General features: G+C 43.8%; 2 protein-coding genes across 2 annotated transcripts; both read right to left on the minus strand.

The window, feature by feature from the left end:
- Positions 1-421: 421 nt before the first annotated feature.
- Positions 422-11,012, minus strand: OGFR (opioid growth factor receptor). The gene is made up of 8 exons (XM_066561733.1): positions 10,745-11,012; positions 7,147-7,191; positions 6,399-6,461; positions 6,031-6,115; positions 5,603-5,681; positions 5,085-5,151; positions 4,656-4,804; positions 422-3,860 (listed from the first exon to the last, which is right to left on the minus strand). The coding sequence occupies exons 1-8, from the start codon at positions 10,958-10,960 to the stop codon at positions 2,507-2,509; spliced, it is 2,058 nt and encodes a 685-aa protein (XP_066417830.1). The 5' UTR covers positions 10,961-11,012; the 3' UTR covers positions 422-2,506.
- A 988-nt stretch (positions 11,013-12,000) lies between these two features.
- Positions 12,001-16,767, minus strand: MRGBP (MRG domain binding protein). The gene is made up of 5 exons (XM_066561395.1): positions 16,545-16,767; positions 15,529-15,650; positions 14,908-14,989; positions 14,343-14,420; positions 12,001-13,331 (listed from the first exon to the last, which is right to left on the minus strand). Exons 1-5 carry the CDS (start codon positions 16,765-16,767, stop codon positions 13,141-13,143), a joined length of 696 nt encoding a protein of 231 aa, XP_066417492.1. The 3' UTR covers positions 12,001-13,140.
- Positions 16,768-26,623: the final 9,856 nt, after the last annotated feature.

Here is a 26,623-nt window from a genome sequence, read left to right on the forward strand (position 1 = left end):
AAACATTCTGAAACAAGCAGGTACCCCATCCCTGGAAGTGTTCAAAGCCAGGCTGGATGGGGCTTGGAGCAACCTGGTCCAGTGGAAGGTCTCCCTTGGCAGGGAGGTTGGACCAAGATAAAGTCTGAGATCCCTTCCAACCCAAACCATTCTGCAATTCTGTGATTTCCAAGCACATCATTAAAACAAGCAGCATGGGGGGTGTTTTCCTCTGAAACGTTCACTGGACACGTTCTAGAGGTGGAGGAAGACTGGGCAGCACCTCCACAGGGAAGAAACAGCAGCTGTGTGCCATGGTGAGCCCAGCAGAGCACCCTCTTATTGGGGGGAAACAGGCAACAGCTCATGGCTCCAGGGGGCTGGGTAAATACATGGTCATATCCCACCCTCAAAGATGGAAAAATATAAAAGGAAACTGATATGCTTTAAAGTCATGCTTTAATAGGGGAATTAACATAACAGACTCCGTGATACAGCTCTGAGTGCTGGCAAACACCTTGTGAACTCACCACACACACCTACAGCCAAAAGTGAACCTGGCAGGAGATGGAAGGGGTTGGTTTGAGCACTCACTCCAGGCTGGGGATCAGAGTGAAATCCCATTGAACACAAAACCATAACAAGATATAGGATCTATGCCCCAACTGAGCACATAGTCACAATGAAAATTTCATTAAATAAGAAAATTACTAAAATCTGTACAAAAGCCACAATTAACAATTCTTAGGAATCTGTTAGGAAAGAATTTTCACTCAACATCTTCAAGTATTTCCATCTGTAGTTAAGTGTATTCTTATTGGCTATTTACCTCCATCTGTTCTTAAGAAGAAAGAAGTATTTTAAAAATATTAAAGCCTTATTTCAGTACATGTGTGACCACGAACATCAGATGTTAGGCTTGCAGACTTTTATTCCCACACACATATGTGGCATGCTGATCAGAACCTACAGGCTGGGAAGGCAAATCACCCCTCAAATTCCTTGAAAGATAAAGCTTCTTAAGAGCTGTAGCAGAGAGGAAAAACATTGACATTGCACAGGCTGCTGCATCTGCTCCCTGGCCATCTCCTACACAAACCAAACAGCACCAAAGAACCTCAAAACCAACCCAAACAACCTGAGCAAACAGCAAGTCCAGACTTCAGGCTGTTGGAAACAATTTCCTCTGCTTCATGAAACAGATCCTCTGTTGTAAATTTTTAGGAGTGAAGGTGCTAAACTGTTTTAATGCTCCTTAAGACCTGGTGGAGGATTGTGCAGTGTGGCAGAACAGCTGACAGGGAGGTCAGGAACAGAGGCAGGCAAAGAGCTGGCAAGGTCTGAAAGTAAATTCTTGAGGGCTGGAAATAAATGAACCAGACAAGCACAGCCTCTCCAATTAACATTTCAATTAACTGCCCCACAAAGCCCAGTGGTTTCCAGACATGCTGCACTGGAGCATGCCCTGGCTGTCTGACATTAAAGGCAAAGCAATCCTGCCCTAAGAGGGAAACAGGCTGGATCTGACACATCAAACCTCAGCCATGGGCCTGCAGGAAAGAGCCTCCCCAGGCCACTGCCAATTACCAGCTAAGGCTGAAAAAAATGCACTGGGAAATATTTGTGCTGCTTTGGCAACTGAGAAATGAGAGCCTCTGAAACAGTCATGGACAAAAAAATCTGTGGAAGACTCTAAAGGGGTTGGAAAACACGGGGAAGGAAGAGCAGCTCTAAACAGTTTTATGCAAAACCTGGAGCTTTTTCTCTTAGAAAGCAGCAGGCAATTTGTAGTCTTAACTCTAACAAGAACTACAAAGCAACCTCTGTGGGGATAAAGAGAATTACTCAGCACTTTGCACCTCAAGATAACAGAATCTCTACACAAAGGTTCATACTGGTCAGAGACATATTTTGGCTACAGATCTATCCCAGTCTAAAGCCAAACCTACCTTCCTTAGAGGAAGAGAGGCAACTACATTGACATCATGTGAAATCCATATACTCATCTCTTTTAGAGAAACAGCAATTTTGCCAGGAAAAAACTCCTGGGAAGGTACAGCCTTTCACAGTAACAAACAGAAGTTACACAGCAGTAGAAAGGCATGGCAAATTAGGTCATGCTGTCTTTTACATTAAAAATCGTGTCTTTAATAAATACTTAGGTAATTCAAACAAGGAGACAGATCAGTTTTCCTCTTCTCTTTCAGTAGGGACGTAATCAGAATCAAAGCAAAGTGCAAAAATCCCCGTTGCTCCAAGATCGCCCTGAACATCAGATAAAACCCAGCAACAGGACACAGCCTGTCCATGAAGATGAGTAAATTAAGTTTTCCTCTTTAGGGTACCCAAGAGCTGGATCTCACTGAGTTTACTAGAGATGATTAAAAAATCATGGAAGGGTGAAAGTGAGACAGGGGCCAGCTGGATCATCCCAAAGGAAGTTTATTCAGTTCTCCAAGCCACCAAAGCTGGCTCCCAGTACAGGGCAGTGCCATCTCTGCTGGCTCAGGAGCTCACTGTGCTGCTCTCACTCTGCTGCTCCCTGCTCTCCACCAGGCTCTGCTCCATTCTCAGAGCCTTCACCTTCTTCTGGTGGGACCTTAGCACTGTTTTCTTCAGGACAAGTGGGTGTTATGCTCTGCTCATGACTCTCTGGAGCTTGCTTCTTGTCTGTGTCTTCTGCTTGCCCTTTTTCACCTGCCTTTTCCACCTCTCCTACCCCACCTAATTCACTTTTACCCCCCAGGAGTTTGCTGTTGCAGTGGTGCTGATCACCCCCCACTGAGTTTTGATCTCCACTGGGCTTCCAGCCATCCTTGATTGGAGCAGTGCAGCCAGTCCTGGAAGCAGCTGGGGGTCTCGCAGCTCCACCATCTCCATCACCACCATCCCCCTTCTCACTTGGCACTTCCACAGCTGCATTTTCCTCACTGACACTTCCTTTTCCAGCCTCACCTTTAGCAGCAGATGGATTTGCCTTGGCAGCAGAGGCTGAGGGCCCCATGCTCAGGTTTATGGCCAAGCTCACTTGTTTGCCTCTGGATGTTTTTTTATCAACCTTCCTGCGTTTCACAGCCGCGTCCGCGGCCTCCGGCGCCGCCGGCTCTTTGATGCTTGAATCATCCTCCTTCAGAGCCTCCTGATCCTCTTCTGCCTGGGAGACTGGGTCTGAGCAGGGGATCTCTGCATCAATTGCACACTCTCCCAGATTATGGGAAATGTTTTCAATATCAGCAGAGTTTTTCAATGATCCATTGCCTTTAGCATCTGTCAAACCTGCATTCAGTTTTCTCTTCTTGCTCTCCTTTGTGCAATCATTCTCTGCAGTACCCTGCCCTTCTTCAGCTTCATTTTTTAACTCCTCTTCCTCCAGCTGGCCAAATGAAGCTTCTTTTTCCTCTTCATCATCTGCCTTCAAAACACATTTGCTTATCTTCTCCTTTACATGTTCATCACTCATTGCAGGCTGCAACTCCGCAGCATCTCCAGGTTTCTGTTCCACTTCTGAGCACTGGTTCTGATCTTTCTCCACAGGATCACATTTTTGATACTGAGTGTCCTGTCTGTCCTCAGGCCTTTGGTGCAGCTGTGCCTTGGCAGAGCGGGGTCTGTACTTTTGGAGTTTGTCATGAGGCCCCCACACGAAGCTGCTCTGAGGTTTGAAGTGTTGCCAAGCATAGTGGATGAGTTCCCTCCTCTTTTCTTTGCTTCTGACAGTGAACAGGAAGTAATCCAAGGCACTTCTCTTGACATTTGGTAATGTCTCCTCAACAAGAGTTTCTGTGAGGAAAAACTTCACCAAGTGCACTTGATAGTCTTCATATCCCATCTCCCCCAGGCACTTCAGGATGCGAGTAATCCTCAAATTGTTGTGGCTGAACCTGGAGGAAACAGATAAGCAAAGCTATCAAGGGAAAGTCTTACAAGTCACTGTGAACCTCTGGGACATCTGGAAAATGTTTTATCATTTACTGACTGTGAGCCATTGAAGACTGTTTGACAATGCAAATGGGAGCACAGATGGGCTTACTTTTAAGGCACCCAGTGCTGCTGTTTGCCTTCAGCAGCTCCTTCCTAACCCTCCCTGGGCTGATAGGATTCATCATCATCAGCTGCTTGGAAAGGTTCTGGCTTTCTGAATCAGCCACCAGTAGGTAAGAACCACCATGTTGGGGCAGATACACAAGTCCTGCCCCTGACAGAGAGCCTGCAGTGTTGAGAATACAGGCATGAAAGGATGCTGCAAAAACCTCAGGACTTAAGCTAGACACAGATGGTTTTTCCTTTTTTATTTTAGTACTTGACAGACTTCAAGTTGTTTTTCTTTTGTGATTATGCTCACTCCTTTCAAGAGGTTAATATTACCAGGAAGGGTTGTTACTCCACAAAACCTGCAGTAATATAAAACCATCCCATTTGCAGAGCACTTTTCACACAAGGACTCACAGCATTTTACACACATTAAGGGTGCTTCATAAACAACCAGGGAACCATATGGAAAGACTTCTATTTTGTAGCTTAACAGAATAAAAGTTAAAAATACTTTTACTAGATAACATTTATCAACAAAAGTCTCCATTCCTCAATGGCTGGGGATTTCCTAGGCTTAGACTTTTTTCTCCCCTTCAAAGAAGTGCCTGGCTGCAGTAAATGCTCAACAGCATCAACACAATCACCTGTTCAAGTTTTCAAATCGTTCACGCCAATTCTCTGCTCTCTCAAGTTCTCCAGTTTCTTCATTGACCAGGTTGATTCCATAAAATCCCAGCATGAGCTTGTAAGCACGTAAAAACCTGTCCATGACTTCCTTGGACTTCCTAAAGGCCTGAAAACAGGACACAGCAATTAGAAAAAAAAAATGCAACTCCCTAATTACCTGCACCAGATTAAGTGGCACCTGAATTCTAAACAAGGGTTGATTGTATCACTAGCATTTCACTGCTGACACAAGACAGGCAAATGCTTCACTGTGAGCTCTGTGCACACTAAAAACACAAGGAAACAACAGGAAAAAAACACTAGACTTCAAATATAAGGTATTTAGGGGAAATCTTAACACCCTTCAGATCTCAAATTAAAAAGAGACAAAAGCTTAGAATAAATACCTGGATTTCTTGACAGGTGAGTTGCTTGGCATGCCAGTTCATCCCACGTTCACGTAAAGGGAACAGCCTGAAGAGAAAGGAATCTTCAGGTCAGATGAGCAAAGATGATATCCAACCCAGGGTACCCAACTTGTTAAAACCAAAACAGATTCCAAAATTTGTGGTATCACAGGCAGCTCTTGGAGAACTCCCATCCTTAGGGACATAGAAGTCATTTTCTAGTAAACTCCCCCCATAAAAGTATTGTCTACACTAATAACAAAAAACTTTGCTTATGTGGATCTCTCTCTTTGCCTTAACTTTGTGCCACAATACCATAAATGATTGAGATCTACTGCAACAGCTGCACTAGAAACCTGTGCTTTCAGGACTTCTAGTGCTTTGCTTCCTCAGGAGTGCACCTCAACTAACTGAAGTAATTCTGGGCCACGTGTGAAGCTGAAATCAGTAACACAGATCCACCTGACACTTAAAAGAGGCACAGCTAGAGAGGCACTGTGTTCATGCAAACAATTTACCACTGTATGTAGGAATGGTTTTCTTCCAGTGTTTCATACTTGTCCCCCCAAGATGAGAGCAGTGTTTCAATAGTCACACCTGCAAGGAAAAGGAAAAGGTCAGGCAAGAAGTGACACCAAATTAAAGTTAGCCAGTCAGTCACTCCACACAGCTCACTATCCTAACCCAGATATTTACACACAAGCATTAGCTCCTCCCACAAGACAACCAGCCAGAAAAATACCTTTGTTTCCTACCACCAGAATACTAAGGAAAATACAGCAGGAATGTTTAAAAATTTAAGTTCTTGATGGGTTTTTATTGGTTTGGGTGGTGGTTTTGGTTAGTTCCTTGGTTTGGTTTGTTATTGTCTCACATGGATGAAACTACTCTTTCATCACCCAGCTGCAGCAGATGGCATAAAGCAGCCACCACACAAGGCACTCACCGTAGGGCACAAAAGGCATCTTATTTTTGTAAAAGTTTAAGTTCTCCATCTCTTCATCCTCATCATTCTCTGGTTCTTTCAAATCCTGGAGATGAGAACAAGAAATGAACAAACAGCAACCCTTTAAAAGGCAATAGTTCTCCTTGCTTTCCCTCACATTCCCTATACATTTCAAGCTAAATCCTCAAAAATGTGCTTTGGAAAGTAGCAGCTTGTTTCTGATGCACCCACATGCACATCATCCCTTCCCCCTCACAAATGAATCCTTGGAAGGTGCTGAGCCTGTAAAGCAAAGGCAAAAGGGTGCTCCCAGATGTAGGAAGAGTTGCTGCAGCAGGAGTGGTGAGGAGCAGCCCCAGGACACGTACTGGGTAATGGTTTCTGTATCTCTGCAGGTCTCTCGCCGCGGTCCAGTTGCGCCTCCCGCTGCACTGCAGAGAAGAGACAGAGCAGAGATTCAGAATAAAATCACCTTCTGCAAAATGAAGTAACATTATATAATGTTCTGACTGACTTCAGCACCTCACACAGGTTCCCCTGCATGTCCTCTGCACTCCCAGCACTCCCAAAACCAACCAGACTGGTGCTGTAGTCACGTCTCTGCATTCCTGAAGACAAATTTAAACTAAGAGAAGATAACACAATCTCCTGTCACCAAAATACTTTTTTTCCTTCTCATCTTATTAATCAAGGTTTTTATGTTTTATGTATATCTTTTATCCCACTTGGGTTTGCCAATGGAAAAGATCAGAACAAGCTGGAGATCCCAAATATGAAAATGGGATTGTTTTTCCTTAACTCAAAGGTTTCAAAACAAGACATGTCTCTGAGCTGCTACAAACCCTAGTGAAGACAGAGGCTAGACCTTAAAATTGTAGAATTTAGGACACAGAAATATCCCTTGCATTCAAGATTCTCATTCCCTGCAGACCTTGCTGAAATAAAAGTTTTCTTCATCTTTGCTTTATGCTCAAGATCAACCTTGCTGATTTAGACAGTGGATAGCACCAGAGCCACATGGTCACATTAGATATTTATTGTATTGGACTTCTCTTCCAATCATAACCTTCATTATTACCCATCTTTCCACGTAACCAAATTTTATGTCAAGCCTACCTGAGAACCCCCCCAAGACAGCAGTGAGGAATTTGAGCTTTGATCCTGCAAATAGAAAACATTTAGTCGGAACATTTTGAAACCAAACTTCACTAAGAAAATAAAAAAAAAATAGATACAAAATGAGAATACCCACAGCAGTGACTCACAGGATCCTTATTAGTTGCCAAGTGACAGATTTACCTAGTTACAGCTGAATTCACTGTATTTTATGCATAATTCAAATTGCTTCAGAGAAAAACCTGTGGTGCCACATGAATAGGCACCAGGTTCTCATCACAGATGTGCTAGATTCATTCCAAGTGTCACATTTAGACAGAGCTCACAAAGAACAGCTTTATTTTCCCCTCTGAACTACTTCATGGAAATAGAAGTTCCACGTATGCCTTAGTTTAAAGTGCATTTTAACTGAAATATATACATATTTATTTATTTATACATTTGATTACCTCAGTGATAAGGGATTTTGTTACATTTCACAAGCAACATAGACAGGTGCAATCTTGCTGAGTGCTGAACCATCTTATCCCAAACCATGACAGGATTTTATTACAGTGTTCTGTGAATTGAGAACCACCAAAAGGAACAAGACTGCTCATGAATAGAAGGCACCCAAAGCACAGCACAGCCAGGGGGTTCAATGCCAGCTCACAGAGACAACAGGGAAGTTGGGAAATGGGTGTAAGATGTGCAGAATCTTGCAAAACAAGCATTAAATGAAATTTAGAAGAAAGAAGCAGCAAAAACTCCTCCAAGTTACTTCATAACCTCATTTGATATTTCTTAACATCACATGCACAAGAGAAAAATAAAATCACTTTCTAACACTGATCACTAGTTCATTTATTATTAGGGCAGAAATTGGTCTACATTTGTAACACCTTGCTGTAAACAAGTCACCCATTCAGTTGCCCTGATGACAGTCATGTGGCATTAATGACAATTTTGTTCCCAATTACCAAATAATCCCAGAAATTCTTTACATTTAAGGTTCTAAATAACATCCTTGAAGACAGTCAGGTGGGACAGGAGAACAGCAGACTGGATCCCACTTAGAAAGAGAAGGGGTTTGCTGAAGAGTCATTGAAGGTACAGAGACAGATGCAATGCCATCTGCATCTACAGGCTGTAGAAGGCCTGTCCAGAAGGAAACCAGATCCAGGGAAAAGGCAACCTGGAGCACAGCAATCCAGAGAACAAGATGGGGAAGCAAAGAGAGCAAAACTCAGCTTTGCTCCTCCAAGCAGATGCTCTTCCTGGGTCTGTACCAAACTTAATGCCTTTCTTTCCAGGTAAGAAACACAAACTGAACAGCAAGGCTGAAACCTCTCTGTAGAAATCCAACACCTTTTTGTCTCACAGCAAAACTGAGTGGGTTTCACACACCAAACCTGCATCACACCAGGCAGAATGTGCATTGCTGTGGGAAAGGCAAAGGGAAGCAGAGAACATAACCAGGAGAGGGTGACAGAAAGAGGATCTGGCTGAGAAACCAGCAGGAAAGCTGCTGGAACCAAAGGGGATGCAGACTGTGAACAAGGCACAGGAGCATGAAAGATAAGAGTCCAGAAGAGTGACTGAAACCTTTTGTTGATGCAGATTTAGGAGGAGGCAGGCCCATGAGTTTGTTATTAAAACAGCTGATCATGAACTCCAGGTGTTACAGCAGTCTCAGAGGGAACTTCTTAAAATGAACACAACCCCCAAAGTTTCCAAAGCTCACCCATAGAAGCTGAAGGCACTGAAATGCAAAAGAGCTGGAAAGACACACCTGCAGGAACTTCAGGCTGTGAACACTCAGAGACAAAGTGAAATGCAAAGACAGAAGCAGAACTTTATTTTGAAAGCCCATAGCGAAAATAAAAATAAAAAACTCTAACCTCAATAGCAAAGAAAGACTGTATCTGCTTCAGGCATAAAGAAAACCATCCAAGCTGAGGGGAGAAGAATGAAAATTAGTGTAAAATAAGCAGAAGTAAGGAACAAGTTTGGGAAATTGATACATGCCTTTGACAGGCTGCAAAGGCATAAATGGCTAGCAGAAGATTTACTGCTTCTTTGTGCATTCATTCTCATTGCCCTTACACTGGACACTGCCAGAGAGAGGTGCCTACACATTCATCACTGAAGGAAGAGCTCCTATTTAAAAATGCAGAATTATATTTCAGGGCTGTCTCAAAGACAACATCCTCCTTTGTAAGGCAAAGCTGGAAAAGTTCACTCACTGGAGTGAAAAATGGTCCTTGCTTTTACAGTTGTCACCATCCAGAGCTGCTCTAAGGAAAACCTGAAGAACAAACACATTCAAACAGAACAATGGGAATGTTCTGGAGTTATTAAAGCTTGTGAAGTCCAGCCACGTACAAAGGAAAAGTTGATAGGGTGCACTCGAACAATGCAAAAAACTTCAAAGGAAATCTCCACCTCTTCCCTTCAGAATTACAGCTATTCCACTCAAAATACCTTTGGCCTTTCCCAGATCTATGTGCACAGACAATTTACTGTTCCTTCAAAAGTGGTTATTTCTATTTTAATGTTTATCAAGGAAAAAAAAAGGAAGTTTAATATCAAGCTCTTTTAAAAGTATATTCATTAGAAAGCTCTATCTGCCTATTTATATTCTAAAGATAAGGACGAGCTGCAGAAATGAAACTCAAAGTGAAGCAGTGTTTTCCCTTTCTCAAAAAGGGGAGGAGTTAAAGGACTGTAGTGTGTTTTACCTGGCATAGGAAGTACTGAAAAGGATAAAGCTGTATTTACCAAAGCAATGCTGGAGAAGAAATTACTGACCCCCAATGTCAAACTGAAATCCACTGAAACTAACAGAAACCTCAGATAAGACTAACAAATTAATTTTGTTTCAAATAAACATTATTTTAAGGCACCAGACACAAGTGCTTGTGTTTTGCACCTTGCTCAAAACCGCACACGTACCTCTAGTTTCTAAAGCACACCGTTTTTTTTTGGTTTTCAAAGTTGCTCTACACCCGTTCCCTAAGAAATAAAACACGTCTACGAGAAATAAAGAGTTACAGCTCATTTTTAAAATTGAGCAGGTGTTATATAATGGATTTTTATTGATGGCATGGCAGAGCCACCACACAAAGCTGAGGATACCAACCAAAAACTTAAAAGAACATCAATGGCATAACGTCAAACCCAGCAGCCATCAGCAGGGGCGAACAGGCAGGTGCCACACACCACCTGTACTTATGGGATAAAGCACCCACATCATAGGGAGCGGTGAGGAAAAACAAATTAAAATTACATCGCCCAGCTCATGGCAATGTAACCGATCTTGAGGAGACATGAAGTGACAGCAACCCCGTAAACCCTGCTCCTCCAGGGGGATTTGCTTCCCCAAGATGAGGACAAATTCCGTGCCGCGGATCCCCGGAGGGCCGCGGAGCCTCGCCTGGCACCGAGCAGGCAGCGAGCAGCGGCTCTGCCCGGGGAACGGGCAAGGAAGGGCCGGGAAGGGGCTGGCAGGGCTCCCCTCAGGCCGTGCCGCCCCGCAGGCTCCGCTCTGTCCCCGTGTCCCTCACGCACCTGGCCGTGCCCCGCAGGCTCCGCTCTGTCCCCGTGTCCCCACACGCACCTGGCCGTACCACCAGCCGCACACCTGGCCCTGCCCCGCAGGCTCCCCCGCATCCTCCGGATCCTCCGCCGCCGCTCCCTCTGCCTCGCCTCCGCCGCCATCCTCCTCCTCCTCCTCCTCCTCCTCCTCCCCCTCCCAGGTGGAGTCGTACTTCCAGAGGTCCGCCTCGTCCTCCGCCTCGTCCTCCTCCGCCCTGAGCGCGTAGCAGGCCGCCATGGGAAGGCGAAGAGAAAGGGAAAGCGAAAGGGACCGGGATGTAGCGGCGGGACCGCCCGCGCGCACAAAGCCCGGGCACGCGTGGGGGGGAACAGGGGGACGGAAGCGCGGGCACGCCCCGCCCCCTTCCTGCGCCGCCGCGCCCCATTGGCCACCGCCCGCGCGGGCTCTGCGCCCGCCCGCACCGCGCCCGGGGGATCCGGCACCGCCCGCGGGCCCCGGGCGGAGCGGAGGGAGCGGGACTCGGGACGGGGATCAGAGAGCGGCATTGCCGGCCTCGGACAGGAACAGGGATCAGAGAACGGCATTGCCAGCCTTGGACAGGAACAGGGATCAGAGAACGGCATTGCCAGCCTTGTACGGGGACAGGGATCAGAGAACGGCATTGCCAGCCTTGTACGGGGACAGGGATCAGAGAACGGCATTGCCGGCCTCGGACAGGAACGGGGATCAGAGAACGGCATTGCCGGCCTCGGACAGGAACAGGGATCAGAGAACGGCATTGCCAGCCTTGTACGGGGACAGGGGTCAGAGAACGGCATTGCCGGCCTGGGATAGGAACAGGGATCAGAGAATATCATTGCCAGCCTTGGACAGAACAGGGATCAAAGAACAGCATTCCCAAAAAGCCAGCACTCTGAAAGTGAAGGGGGCAACAAGCAAAGTGTTTACATTTGCTGATACTCAACTTCACATCCAAACAATTCCTAAAAAGTCGGCATGGCTGCATTGACTGTGAAATCCCCAAGTGGACTTTCCGTGCTATGAGGTTGGTGCTGAGTGGTTGCACCAGTACACGCCATTGACGACATATTTCTACTTCAAGCTGCATAAACATTTCATTGGTAGAGCAAAACTTTTTGATTAGAATCCTATGGATGAGAAGGATTTGCCCACAGGATCATGAGACTCGAGTTCCAAAATCAGCACTTTATGGCCAAAATCTATGTAGATTGTGACACAGTAATCAATGCTTACATGCTAAATTACTTCTAAAATAAGTTGGGCCAGATTTTAATCAAGTCACACAACAACTGTCATTTAGTAAAATAAAAACAAGTCAAATTTATTCTTTGTATAAAACAAGATAAGCAAATTAGGCAGACAAGAACTTGGCTATGTACCTAGAATACAACCAAAAAGTGAGAAGATTCCAAGTGCCTCACCTTGAAGGCAATACTCAAAGATCAAGAAGTAATTCTTCTTTTTATTAACTGATAGTTAATATAGTGAAACAAATTCAGTACCATTTCAGCCTGCTTCATTCACCATTTAACAGGTGTGTGTTGACTGCGATCCATCTTTTGACAACACAAAAATAGGAACTTCATCAAATCTCAATGTTCTAGCATATAAAAGATAAGCATTACAATGTCAGCAAGATTCTTCAGTTGTAGAACAAAACAAACATTTTGGAAAATCAATTCCATTCACATATACTAAAACTGCTTTAAAAAAATAAATAATTAAGTACAAACCCCACTGTCATACACTACTGTATTACAAATGGATGAAGCAACACCTCCACATTCAGGCATAGCTCAGCTGATCCCTTACAAAACCGTGTGTCATCATCAGATATTTAGGACACTTTCTAAGTATTTGGGCTAAAGGCATTATAATTTTCACTTTACTTACGGTTGAAAAATTTTACATCAAAAAGGGTGAAATGAGGTTCCTCCAGCAAAGAGAGCAACAGAACCTTTCAAATGCAGTGGTCATCTGCATTTAGAATTATTTTAGTTTTACTGAACCAACAAATTGAGGCATTTGATACAAATGGAAGGGAAATGGCCAAACATTACCCACAGATGGTCTCTAAAAGTCACAGACAGCAATGGCAGAAATCACATTTACAGAAACCACCTCTGCTTTTGATGGCCCATGTGCCCCGTGGGGCACTCTTCCCACGAGCTGTGCTGACACAGAGTGTGTTGCTGGTTTGAAATGCAGCCCTGGCACTGCCACACCCACCCTCCCCTCTGCCAGCTTTGTCCCCACACCCCGGGGGAGGCGGCTCCTCGCTGCTGCCCAGAAACCCCCCAGGAGAGACAGAGCCAATGCGCAGATTCCTCAAATACTGGCTCAGGTATCTTTCACTTCCTCCCAAAGTTTGTGTGCTGCTCCTTGTTTTTCCTGCTCCCTCCTCCCATCCCAGAGTTTGTCACTGCTCCTCAGCTCTACGTCCTGCGTCGTTTGGCGGCGCTGGGACTCGAGGGGTTGCTGTTGGCATTGAGAACCTTCTCGGTGACTCTGTTGCGCTTCCTCTTATCAGACCCTTCTTTGGATCCAGGATCTGATGAAGTTTTCTCTTTCTCTTTGCTGCTTGGCTTTTCTGTTGTTTTTCCTAAACTTCCAGAGGGTGCAAAAACTGAAACAGGACCAAAGTAATGATTCCAGATCAGAGTCATACACAAAGGCAAACAAGAGTGATATCAAACTTCTTTATATTCCATAAAACTTCTCAAAACAATCGACTCTCAGCATACTTGTCCATCATTTAAGTCTTAAGAAAAAATCTCTGAGAAAGGCACATCTTGCTTTTATTATTTGATTTAAAGACAGGCATATATTTTGACAGGCTAAAAATCAAACTCATTGAGTGGAATTAAACAGCATTTAGTATTAAAATAATTAAAAGAAACACTTACAGAAACATAGGACCAATCTATGGAATTTATAATCAACAGGAGTCATTACATTTGGTACCATAGATAATTTTAAAACTGAACACCCAAAAATTTAATATATTTAAAAATACATTTTAGATCTTTTATTACAGTCTTTAAACACCACTTATTCAGTGATATAAATATGATGAAATTATATAGATAGCAGTTGGCTTTGTCTGTTAAGATAAATAGCAGGATCTCTACTGTTCACATTTGACTTGTTCTACAGCAAAGTGTTAGGAAAACAAGCCTTTTATTTAAAAGCAGCAAGATAATGAGAATAAAATAAAATAAGCACTCTGCCCACCTTCCCATTTCAGCACACAATTTTACAATCTCTTTTGATTTCTAGGTCCTATTTCCCCCATGACTACAAAGTTCCCAACACAAAGCATTCAAGTTCCGCTTTCTTCCAGAGATCCCCAGATTCCTTCAGACTCCCAGGGGTTTGTCAAGTACATATTAAAGCAAAAAACCTCCAAAGCTATACAACTTTGTACAGATGCATTAGGAGCAAAGAAGAAATCTTTTCAATAAGCAGCTGCTTACTCTGTGCACTCTTAAATTAGTCAAGTTCTTAGCATGAGCACAGGCTAAGTCTGAGTACAAATCACAAAGTACACTGCATTTGGATTTACATTTTAACATTAATTTCTCAATTACAGTTGGGTTTTAATCTCGTATTACACAGTAGAGAGTTACAAAATTACCTTCTTCAGGACCTGCATGCGTTTCCATCTCTTCTTTTAAAACTTCCTCTTTCACTTCTTCTTCCATCATTACTTTTCCTACAGAAAGCATTGTTGGCAATGGTTAGATGGTTTTAAAGAACCACGTGGACTTTTTCTGGATTAGTAGCCTCTGCATGTTTGCACATATTCCATGCAACGTTCAGCAGTAATTCAGTGCCAAGAAATTATTTTTAACATGAGAAAGTGAAATGCTAAACAGGCAAAATATATTGCAATGTCTTATTTGTACTATGATTTTACACTGAATTTTTAGTGTACCTAGTAATTGAGAAACATTCCACTGAAGTTTAAAATATCCCAAGAAGTCCTTTGGCAGGTGCTTGAACTTTCTAGTTTCTACTTTGGATAACGCACATCAGCTAAATTTCAAAATCCAGCTCTCGCTGCTCAGCCTGAGATTTCTGTCAAACTCCTGCTCATTTCTATTAGATTTGACAATACATGCTTTTTGGGGGGAGTTTTGTTAAAGATTCTGAGATAAGATTAAAGCAACCAAGAATCAGAGACTGCAATCACATCTCACCTTCTCTCACTTCTTGAATCATTTCATCAGGAAGAGCAAAATTCTTCTCTATATTAGGGAATGGAAGAATCTCAGATTCATGCTTAGAAAGAAAAGAAGGATCTCTGTGAGTGACTGGTAAAGACTTTAATTTGAATTTTGACATGCAATCTCAAGTTCTATTTTACATGCAATTAGGAACTAAATAATTTTTAACATGACATCTCAGATGTTAGAGAGAATCAGCAGGTTTCTGATATCAAGCTGATTACTGAGGTCAGGATACCTGAGATCACAACTCATGATCATTTGAGCTCATTTTAGGAACCTAAACATAGCAATTTCTTATGTAACTTTCTCATTTGACACTTATATATGTATATCAACATTTCCTGGATCAGCATTTAGGCAACTTTAATAGAACATGGTATCAAAAAACCCCCAAAAAATCCTGAGAAGCCACTGCAGGTTTTATTGTCTCCTACTTCATATACTTTTTTATTCAGGGAAAACCCCATCAACTCACTGGAATGACACCTAATTCTAAGTACCATGAAAGGCACGACAGGCCCAGTGATTTTGGCCTGGCAAAATTTCTGAACTCTATGAAGTCATGTGGCAGCACCAACCCTTTATACTCACAAGAGCCTGCATATCATACATGGTGCTGAGATGGTCCCAGATCACTTTGGATGAGATCTGCCGTCCGATATTCTGGCTGAATTTATCCCGGATACAAATCATGTGGAAATGACGATTCACGCCTGGGGGAAGAACCCAGTGCAATTAACACTGCTAGCAGTTTTATTTATGACACTTAGAGATATAAAGAAATTTATTTACTTATAAATTAAAAAAGCCATGTTGTTACAAGGAATCAATATACTACAGGAGAGACAGCTGGCCAGGCTTATCTTTCACCCTACACTGCAGGTGCTGTTCTCTAGGGAGCTGAGGGTGCCCCTGTGGATAATTCTAACACAGAGCTTTTAGAGGGGCTATGTGAGAAACATCCCAAGGGATATAGAGGGAGTGCTGTGTCCAGTTCTGGGCTCCTGAGTACAGGAGAGACACAGAGCTCCAGGTGTGGCTCCACTGAGGGCAACAGAGGAGGAACTGGAGCATCCCCCGGACAATGAAAAGCAGAAAGAGCTGGGCCTGTTCACTCTCCAGATGAGATATCTAAGAGGGGACATCAACAATGTTTATGAATATCTAAAGGGGGGTGCCAAGAGCAATAGGACATAAAGCAATGGGCAGAAACTGATGCACAGGAAGCTCCACCTGGATACGAGGAAGAACTTCTTTACTGCGAGCACTGAAGCACACTGCCCAGAGAGACTGTGGAGCCTCTCTCACTGGAGACGTTCCAGAGCGGCCTGGACACAATCCCGTGCCATGTGCTCTGCAATGACCCTGCCCAAGCAGGGATCCAGCGCTCTGCGCTGCTGTGGAAGCGCAGGGCAGCCGCTCACCCGGCGCCTCAGGGGCCCGGCGGGCCCGGCGCTCCCTCCCCAGGCCCCGCCGCGCCCCGCGGGCCCGGCCCGGCTGCAGGGCGGGCGCGGGGGCCGCTGGAGCCGCCCGGGAGCCCCCGCCCGGCCCCGCTCCGCTCCCAGGCCCAGCCCCCGCCGCTCCCGGAGGCCGCGGCCCGCGCTCACCTACGGGCTTGTGGCCCAGCATGGCGTGGAACAGGCACACCTCCACCTCCGGGCTCCACACCACCGCCGCCTCCTCCGCCGGCGCGCCGGGCTCCGGCCCGGCCGCCGCCGCCGCCGCCGCGGCCGCAACAGCGGCAGCGACCGCCGCGGCCGCCCCGGGCCCGGCCACGGGCAGCGGCGGCTTCTCCACGGCGGCGGCCGAGCCGCCCTCCGCCTCGCTCATCCCCGCCGCGCCGCGCCCGCAGCGGCTCCTGCCGGCCGGGAGCCGGGCACGGCCGCGCCGGGGCCGGGCCTGGGGCGGGGGAGCCTCGGCGGGGCCGCGCAGGGTCGGGGGGGCTCCTCCGGACGGGGCCGCCCCGCGCTCGCAGCGCCGGAGGCGGGAGCGGGGCACCAGCACCGGCCCTGAGGGACGGGCGAGGCCGCGGCTCGGGCCGGGAGGAGGCTCGGGGACTGCTGGGAACAGCGTGGTGGAGCGCTGGGAAGAGCTTGGGGAACAACTGGGGAAAGAACGCATTACAGGCCTCTGGAAGTGCCTTGCCTCTGGAACACCGCGGATGTGTTTCAGGGTCTCTTGTTTTATAAGTAAAAAAAGCTGCCGATTTTTTTTAGAAAGGTTGCAGAGTGAGCAGATTGGACCAGTTGCTGCCAGGGTGGAGTTCTAACTGTTTGTTATTGTAATCACCGGTCGTTTTCGTTAACTACCTGTCGTTGATGGTTAAGAATTCCGCCTTTTGTCGAGTGACACCCTGCTGCTTCCTGGAGGATGACACCCAGACGGTGGAGGAGAAGGGACATGGAGTCAACATGCAAATGATATCGGATCCAGCACGCAGCGGGAGAGACCCCATACCAAACCTAGCCAAAAACCCCTAAAACAACGAGCCAACACAAAATTAAGAGATCAAAGTGATGTCTGGAGGTGAGGAACAAAGCCCAGAGCCTGAGAGACGCTGAGACCCTTTTTTGCCCCTAGCCACGGAAGGACCTCGGCTAGAGCCAGGACCCTGGGAGTCAAACCAAAAAAGTGAACAAGGGATTTTTCCGATGCTCTCGTGAGGACGGAATCCCCAGCTCTGCCCACAGACCAGTGGCCAAAGCCGTACTCTTGCTCTGAGTCACCCCTGGGAACAGCGGCGGCGTGAGCGCGGACCTGTTGGTTCTCCCCACCCGAGCTGATCACTTTTAATAAAGACATTGAAATATATGATAGGGATAATTCATGCTATTAATGTATTGTATAAAATATTGTGAAATCCAAAAGCATGTCTTTTGACCATCCCAGCCGGGAGCAGCTGTCTCTTTAGATTCATCTAGTTCCCGGACACAAGTTAAGATGACCATCGACGCCTTAACATAAGAATAGAAGCTTCCAGGGTGATAATCACCGGTTTCTCGACTTGTCGGGAGCCACCCAAGAGCGATTATCGCCTTGCATCTATCAAGACAGTCAGCGGTGCCAAACTGATACATCTGAATACACGGCTTCCCGGAGCCTATTGTCACTGACTGACACACCTGGACCCAGCTTTTGTCCAGCTCTGCACATGGAAACAAACAGCGATGCATGTGAAGAGATACAAAGGAAATTCGGTCGTCTTTGCCTCGGGCAGAATAAACTGTATAAAACCTTGCTGCAAGAAGCAGCATTTGTGAACCGAGGGGGAGACTGACACTCTGGAGGTCAGACCCAGGTTCACCCGGTGTCGACCCCAGGCTCGACACTGTATCTTTGGCTGTGGTGTTTTCAAAGACCGAACTTCGGTCTCGCAGACAAATTAATAAATCTTTGATAATTTTGGCTCATGATTTGATAATTTATAACAGCATAAAAAAAAGGAGAAAAGTCTCCTGCCCATGTTTATTTCATCTTGGGCCGGTCGTGGAGGCAGCAGAGTGCTGCCATCCCCATGAACTCTGCAGGGCTCTGCTCTGCATTTTGAGACCCCTGGACTGGGATTGGAACTGGGGGTCACAGCAGGGCTGGGGGTCAGCCCTGCTGCCCGGCAAACCTCGGCCGCCCCCGTGCTTACCCGAAAACTGCCATGGTGGAAGGATGTCCCAAGCCCTGCAACCCTTCTCCTTGTTACAACAGGATCGTTTGATATAAAGTTGATTGGTTTTGATCAATATTGATCATTTATATCAGATACCAACCTGGCATTCATGCTTAACAAATAACTGCTTGGCTTGGTTACAAAATGCAGAACCTACCAGCTTTGCCCATCATTTAAGATGTAAAAAAAAAAAAAAATTGTTTGGGAAGAAAGGGAATGTATTACTCCCTCGGTGATAAGGGGTTTTTGCCTTGTTAGGTATAATTAGACACACAGGCACGAAATAGGAGTGCTGTTGCTTAGGTGATAGGGCTTTCCAATTGCTCACTCACTTGAAGATTTAATCCATTTTGTGACATTAAAAGTATTTCAACAACAAATAATGATCAAATCATATGCAAGGAATGAGTGTTCTGAGTGAATAATAAATCAGTGGGGGAAAACACTCACAAGCAGAGACATTATTTTAATGCAAATTATCCAAATAATAAAAAACAGGAAGGGAAAGATGCAATTTTCTGAAATTGAACTTTCTGTACCTGTTCGTGCCCAAAGAGCTGACTCGTATCATTGTTTTGGGCTTGATGTAATTAATACCCCAAACAGGTTAGTCTGACATTAAATAAACATTTGAAATAAGCTAAACCCAGAACCTCATGTGTGAAGCCTTGGGAAGTTTGATAGTGTGAATCATGGATGTGGATGCCTGGGTACAAATCCTCTTTTCCAGTGGGGTTCAGTCTGGAATGGAAAGGATTCTGTGACGCCTGTCTGGCTTAGATGCTGTTGAAATTCTCCTGGAATAGCTTTCTCTGAGAGCTCCAGAGTGACCAGAGATCTTGCTGGAATGACTTCTCTGCATCAAGAGTAGAGGAATCTCAGAAATATTCCCTCTGCCTGCTGTCACTGCTGTACCGTGTCCTGGCTGTGCTGGACCTGCCTTCACGCAGCCCAGGCTTCACAGATTTCCTCATTTTGAGCCCAAATTACCTACCCACAGGACTTTGCCATTCTCAAACACAGGTCCTCATGTTTTTGCAGTTAAACCCAGCCCTAAATCTCAGCCCTGTTTAATCTTTCAGTGTTTATTTCATCTATGCTGCTGCCTGGTCTTCAGCTGCTACTGAGAAAAAGGCTTATGATTTCCTGTGATGGTTGCACAGCAGGAGGAAATGAGTTCCTGAACAACTCAATCCCTGCTTTCATACATGTTTCTAGACATAGAAAAATGAGGGGGGAAAGAAAAGCAAATAAATTTCAGAGTATAAAAATTGTTCCCCAGTAGAACAGTTTTCAAAGTTTTGCAGGAATAACTTATTTTTAAGCCTGTGTAAGACACTGAGTTTCAGCACTTTCATCTGTCACATTATGCTCCTACTTAAAGACATCAAGAGGGAATAACTGTGTCAACTCAGACAGCAATTTTTATGTCACTAAGTTCTGATGGCTAAAAAAAGTAACATGTGAAACAGAATATGAAAAAAAAACTATGCCTACCTCTGAAAATACAACAGAATCTGAAAACAATTCAATTCAGTGCAATAATATTAATGCAACAGGAGCAGTGTGTGCATAAACTGGCTGCTATTTTGTTTCAATCACAAATAATTACATTTCTGTGTGTCTGAATTCCCTTGTCACGTTCAATGCCTCTAGGAAACATATGGGAGCCTATAATAATGCCACGTACGGCCTCCACCTGGATCTTGACCAGAGTTTAATTTTCCCCTCATTAAATTTGACTGGTTTGGTTTTGTTTTTTTTTCAGTCACCGAACAGATTTTTCAGAAAAATTTACACTTCCCTCGTTCAACTTTAAATTCTACTTTTGGGTTTAAGCAGATATGGGCTCTGGAAGACCTGCATGATTTTATTCCTTCCTTTTTCTTCCTACTCTTTAGGCTGCTTTCAGCCTTAAAATCCTGGCTGGTTGTTGTGTCATCTAAGATGCTGAGCCCTTGGCTGGAGCAGTGTTTCCCCCACCAGAAGATGATCAGTAATTTCCCTAAGACTTTGCAACAACTGAGAAATCCGCCTGGCATTTGGCATTCTCCCTAGAAGCATTGGATTTCTGGGATAAGCAATATGGCTACAACTATTTCTGTCATTATTTTAGAACACCATGTGCTTGGTGCCCTTAACAAAGCAAAAATTTCATTCCAAATCCTGTAATTTTTTGGTGTGCCTCATGAACATTTGTAAAAGAGTATCATCTGCCTACTTTTAAACCCAGTCTTTTAACCTTTGCTGGAGAGGTTTAGAACTTCTTAAATATAGAATCTAACAGGATTTTTCTTAAACAGGTAAGAAGTACATGCAGAAGTACATTTTTTCTGGAGCTTCTTCATGCACCAAATTACTCTCAGATCCATAAAACCTCCTACAAAATAAGTAACCTTGGTACCTTGGCACAATCCAGTATTTCTGAATAAAATACCCTTTGTGACTTGGAGGACCTCCTGAAGAGGAGTTCTGATGTGATTTGCAAGCTTTAGCTGTACTTTCAAAATTCATTTTTTTTCAGTGTGAAATCTGTGGGAAGTTTTGCTTTAACAGAGCTACCCAGGGAATTGTCCAAAACTTGGAGCTTGCTTATTTTGCAGATCTTTTAATAAATCAGTGAAGATGCTTTGATATGTGAATGATTTTCTCCCCATTCTAAGATAAAGCTGTTTGTTGTCAGTCTTATCACAAAGCCCTTTAGAGCAGCATTGCCTCTTCTAGTTGATTACCTTTTTCCTTTGCTTAAAGGTGTATTTGATTATATTAAACAAGGACATTGAATGGAAATTTCACTCTCAAGATCTGCCCTGCATGGCTTCTTACAGGTGCAAAATAGGGAATTTAAATCAAAATAAGGGTGAAGCAGCAAGGCTGAGGGCAGCAGCTGTCAGACAGGGGATCCACTCTGCTCAGACATATGTTCTCAAACTGAATTTTTCCCTTGTGATCATTTGTGCTCATTCTCCCAGTGGAGGGAGGCTTCAAATTAGGTGGGCATCAGATGGCAAACGTTGGAAAAGTAGATGGAAACAGTGCAAATAATTATCTCTGAGCATGCACAGAGGCATTTGTTATTGCTGCTGCTGTGCTTTAAAATATCCCAGCACAGAGGGGATTGGAGAAGGAAAAGCCATTTACTGATTTTTCAGTTTAATAAATCCATCATACCCCAGGCTTGCAGAGAGGCAGAAAGATAACCAGGGGATTTATAACGAGCAAGCTCAAGGTGAGCACAAGGATCAATTCCTGAATCCTTGGCTAGCCCAAGCCAACATCAGAGGATGGTTTATTGAAGGTGGTTTTTACTGATAGTGCCTAAGTGTCAGCCAAACTGAAGTCCCATTAGCCCAGCTGGTCAGGACAGCTCCAGAAGAAATTCCCTTCCTCGACAGTTTCAGCATTGATTAGGATTGCTCAGCTCATCCTTTTCTTCTCGGGGGCATTTAAAAAATATTCTTTTTCAAACTACAACTACTAGTTTGTAAAACAACAAAGAGGCAGCATGAGCAGAGAGGATCCTCAGAGGGGAATCAGGGAAGCAGTAACCCTGCCTGGCTGGCATTAGAACGACAGCCACACTCAGCTGTAGCTGTGGCAGAGGGTGGCAGCAGATTTTCATGGAGCACGTGTGCTCCTTTAAACACACACACAACCACTCAGGGGTCTGGGAGATCCTCTTAGGGACCTTTTTTTTGGCTTTTTTTTGGCTTTTTTTTTTTTTTTTGCTGAGGGTATTCACAAGCACCTTTCAGCAGCATCATGCCTTAGGCTGCAATGTGATGCCTGAAGCTGTTTCCTGGGATGGATCCGAAGCAGGGGTAAAACTGCAGCCACAGCCAGGCAGGGAATGCTGCTGGCACAGGAAACAGCACAGAAAGCTTGGAAGGGACAAGTCCACTTGAAATTTGGCTTGCAATGATGATAAATCATACAACCAGCCAGGTCTAAGCCAGGTAACTTGTCAAGGAATGTCTGAATTTGTAGAAATAGGTCTCTAGAGTCAGTGTGTCTCTGAAATGAGAGTTCATAGAGTCCTACTCACTGGACATTTTTTTCTCAATGGTCATGGAAATAAGTCCAGTCCCATCTCCTGTTTTGTTTTATAAACACTTCTGGTTTGATTCTAAATTTTCATTTGATTTACAGAAGCAAAACAGAGCTGTGTAATTCTGTCTTTCCTCAAGATGCAAAGTGTATAATTACTCACAGTAGGGAATGCTTGATAAACCAATACATTTCATCCTGGAGCTTTATCTGTTGAACCAAATTCCTCACTGTCCATCACCTGGAGAAGAAATTGGATTCTCAGAAACCATCAGTGTGTTTGCAGTGATTCCATTGGTAGGAGATGTTCTTAACCTGGGTCACTTTGCCTTTAACCAGGCAGATGCAGCCCTGGATCAGGAGCAACTTTGCCTGGTGTTACCTAAAGTCTGTGAGTCTTGTCCTTCACATTTTCAATGTCTCCACCCACATCTTTAATAACACTAAACCCCCAGACTGACTAAAAAAAAAAAAAATAGTTTTATGCCTAAGTGTGAATCAAAGGGGAAAAAAATCCATTGATGTCAGTGAAGGTAGAATTCCCTGTAGAATGTATTCTGTTTTCTGTTTATTTGGTTATTTAGGAGCTACCTGTAAGAGGAGACAGGGGACAATTGGTTATTATTTTTCAGGCCTGGGACTCTTTTATTTGTTTTTTTTTCTGTAATTTACAGCACATATTGCAAAGCCAGCTCTTCCTTCTAAAACAACCCAGACAAAAAAAAAAAAAAAGCCAAAATAACTGTATCAGTAATTTAAAGTATTTGGGTTAGACTGAAGTGTTTCCATCTTCATAGCCAAAAAAATGTCAGTTTTTAGTGTGTGTCTGCCTAGGGTGTCTCAGGAGCAAAAAAAAACCCCTTAAGTAAATAAACAGGTTTAAAGAAAGGCTGTAGACAACACTGTCATGACTGACATCACTATATAAAAAATATGCTAAAAAAATCTATATATATATATCAATCTGTTCCTGTAAAAAGAACACAGACACAGCTAACAATATCACCAAGGTAGAATGTGCAATTGTTTTTGTTATGGATTGATACACTTGGCTACTTGCTGGTTTCTGATTCAGCAGGCAGAACTTTATTTCAGTGCATTGCAGCTTGTGTGGCAAAACTCAAGGATTTTTTAAACTGTGGTGAGGAGCCATAATTTGATGTAAAACCAATGATGCCAATGAGAGATTGCTTAAGAAGTTTGGTAAATTATGTATGATATCTTCATCAGAGACTTAATTGCATAAACCTGCCCACTGGATCAACAGTTCTGCACTGCTTCCAGAATTCTAATTACCACTTTCTGCACTGTTTCCCACTCAGAGCAGCACCTCATCACTCTGGAGCTGCAGGAATTTATAGTGGATTCAGAGGCTGACTTGGCCAATGTGCTCTGCTCCTTTACTAAGATCAAAATCTGCCTTTAAATTACTGCTCCTGCTTTATCTCTGGTTTATTTTGCTCAGTAGCCTCTACCCCAAAGTTGATATTTGAAGTTTGGAGCATTGACTCCAAACTCCAACTTGAGATTCCTATGGGAATGCGGCCTTTGCTAGGTCAGGTCTGTGAGCAATGTTACATGTATATCAGAATTCCCACCTGAGCACATATGTTCTAGTGTTCTGAGGACAGCTGTGATTCACAGACCTCTTTTCTTTTCTTTTTTTTTCTGGAATGGAAGTAATTGAAAACTTGCACCTTTAAGTAGATTTTATCTCTTTGCATTTTGGGGATAGTTTTCCCCCCTTAGCATAAATGGATAGAAATCTTAGCACTTCCCATTTCTTCAACTGCATCAATTGCTTTGAGTGAGGATCTCATTTTCACATGATTCCTATAGACCTGATGGACTTAAATTCGGTGAAAATTACATAAAATTGAAGAGAGCAAATGTAAGTGATGGCATGGCAGCACTATTACTGTCACCTGCTTTGCATAATCATGTTAGGGACAGAGCCTGGGAACACATTCCACAGCTTTTCCCAGCAAGCTGTGGCTGGAAGCTTTTTGCAAGGAGAGAGAGCTTCCCCTCCTGCTCAGGATTTCTCAATTGCCTCAGCCATTCATGCTGGTTTTATGCTCCTTGAGACAATATCAGAGGTAAAGTATTAAATGCAAGGCATTTTCTGAAAGGTAGGAAGAGCCTGATTTCTTTCATAATAGATAATTTCACCATTTATCCATGTGAGACACATAGAAAGAAAATACCTGTTGGATTTTATCATGTGTGTTGGGGGTCATACTTCTGAAAACTCATAAAATCTGTCCTCACAGGCTGGAACAGGGAGGTGAGGGATGAGCTGATCATGCACACAGGGCTTGGGATCCCACCTCCACACCCTGGTGCTCCTGACTCATCCTCCAGCCCCTGCAGGAGAAATCAAGGATCTCTCACTCTTCTCCCATTCTTAAAACTGTCTCTGATGAGATCTGAGTTACTCACACTTTTACACCCAAAAGGAAATGCTGATTCAGAAGGTGCCATTGTCTGTGGGGGTCTTTCTCCTGCCTTCCCAGGACTTCTGATCTGCCCTTGGGAATGGGGGTAGAGAAAGCAGCATTTGCTACAGATTTACTCTTGGAGACATAATTTAAGAATATCCAAGCAATATCAGGGTTCTCTGATTCCCCAACATTTTCATGCCTATTCTTTAGGACACTGGAGATGCTGCTGCATGGCCAAAATAAATTAACCAGGACAAAAATTATCTTTTTTTTTTTTTTAATATCTTTGTTCACTAGCAATTTTTCCTATTTGCTAAGGAGTCTGGATCTGGCCATATGGGGCAGAGGCAAAGCTGACCCCTCATTCACACAAAATCAGTACATTTATTAACTGCTATCCTCATTGTGGGATTTTTTAATTATCTCTGATGCACTTTGTATTATAGGGACTGAATATATGTGAAGGAAAATTTAATGTCTAATTTATATTTGCCAAACTTACTGTACCTCAGAGCTAACTCCAAGTCTTTCAGAACACAGATCTTTTTCAAGCTTTCTTGGCTGCTATGAGATACCAAAACCTTAAAAATAAAAATTTCTTTTTGCAGTAACTTTAGAGAGACTAAATTAGGCTCAAAGTTCACTCACAGACCTGCAATAGGATTTATTCAATCACATATATCTGACTTTCTAAAGCCTTTCATTTTTAACCCTCTATTAGTAGCAGATGAAAGCTTGTTTGGAATCCAGATACATCCTGCCATATAATAGAGTTCAATAGACTTTAAGAAAATAATAAGTAAAAATCTCTTTTGCCTTAGCAGTAGGAAATTTGGGGCTCAGGTGAACTATAATCTGTCCTATTAACATTGCACACCAGAATTCTGAATTGCTCCTGCAATGATAATAAAAATATACAAGGTTTAAAGGATGGCTTTATCCCCAGAGTTTCATTTCCCCTCCATGGAAGCTATTACCTTAAATGCTCTCCACTTTTGCTGATGTTAAATATAATCACCACAGTTTTTCATTTGAATGACTAGGTCTCCACTAGAAAATATTTACAGCTGGGGTAAGTTTAGAACTTGCATCTACCAATGTTTTGTTTGATGCTTTTAAAGGAAGGGTTCTGTGACCTTACAAGGACCACCTGACCTTGGTCAGGGGGCAAAATGCTCCAGCTCTGTTATGTGGAATAACCTTCTGCCAAATCTACTTTAACAAAGTTGAGTTTCTCAGAAATTCCCTTCTATAATGGCCTGTCTCACAATGCCTTTTTTCCCTGATATCTGGGTCTGCTGTTCTCCCTTTTACTTCTTAATCTGAAGGCCAAATGCTCAATAGCCCAAGTGGAAAAAGACTTAAAATAAGAGGTGAAAAAATAAAGTTTGTGGCAAATTTTTTGTGCTGGGCTGTTCACTGCCTCTGTTAAATGATGCCCTTCAAACTGGTCTCATCATTTTCATGTTCCTTTATTTTGTTTTTTAGCTTTTTATGGGACAGATTTTCATCAGTGAAAGCGATAGAGACCCAG

This window comes from Molothrus aeneus, chromosome 17, assembly GCF_037042795.1.
Source record: "Molothrus aeneus isolate 106 chromosome 17, BPBGC_Maene_1.0, whole genome shotgun sequence".
Taxonomy (NCBI): domain Eukaryota; kingdom Metazoa; phylum Chordata; class Aves; order Passeriformes; family Icteridae; genus Molothrus; species Molothrus aeneus.

Bases quoted from the DNA above. Each gene is read 5' to 3' on its own strand.
- OGFR (XM_066561733.1), bottom strand. From the start codon at position 10,960: ATGGCGGCCTGCTACGCGCTCAGGGCGGAGGAGGACGAGGCGGAGGAC. The intron at 6,116-6,398 runs GTACGTGTCCTG...TCTCATCTCCAG, and splicing joins GATACAGAAACCATTACCCA to GATTTGAAAGAACCAGAGAA. The intron at 4,805-5,084 runs GTATTTATTCTA...TCCTGTTTTCAG, and splicing joins TCACCTGTCAAGAAATCCAG to GCCTTTAGGAAGTCCAAGGA.
- MRGBP (XM_066561395.1), bottom strand. From the start codon at position 16,767: ATGAGCGAGGCGGAGGGCGGCTCGGCCGCCGCCGTGGAGAAGCCGCCG. The intron at 15,651-16,544 runs GTGAGCGCGGGC...TTCTTCCCCCAG, and splicing joins GCTGGGCCACAAGCCCGTAG to GCGTGAATCGTCATTTCCAC. The intron at 13,332-14,342 runs GTAATTTTGTAA...GTCCTGTTTCAG, and splicing joins GCATGCAGGTCCTGAAGAAG to TTTTTGCACCCTCTGGAAGT.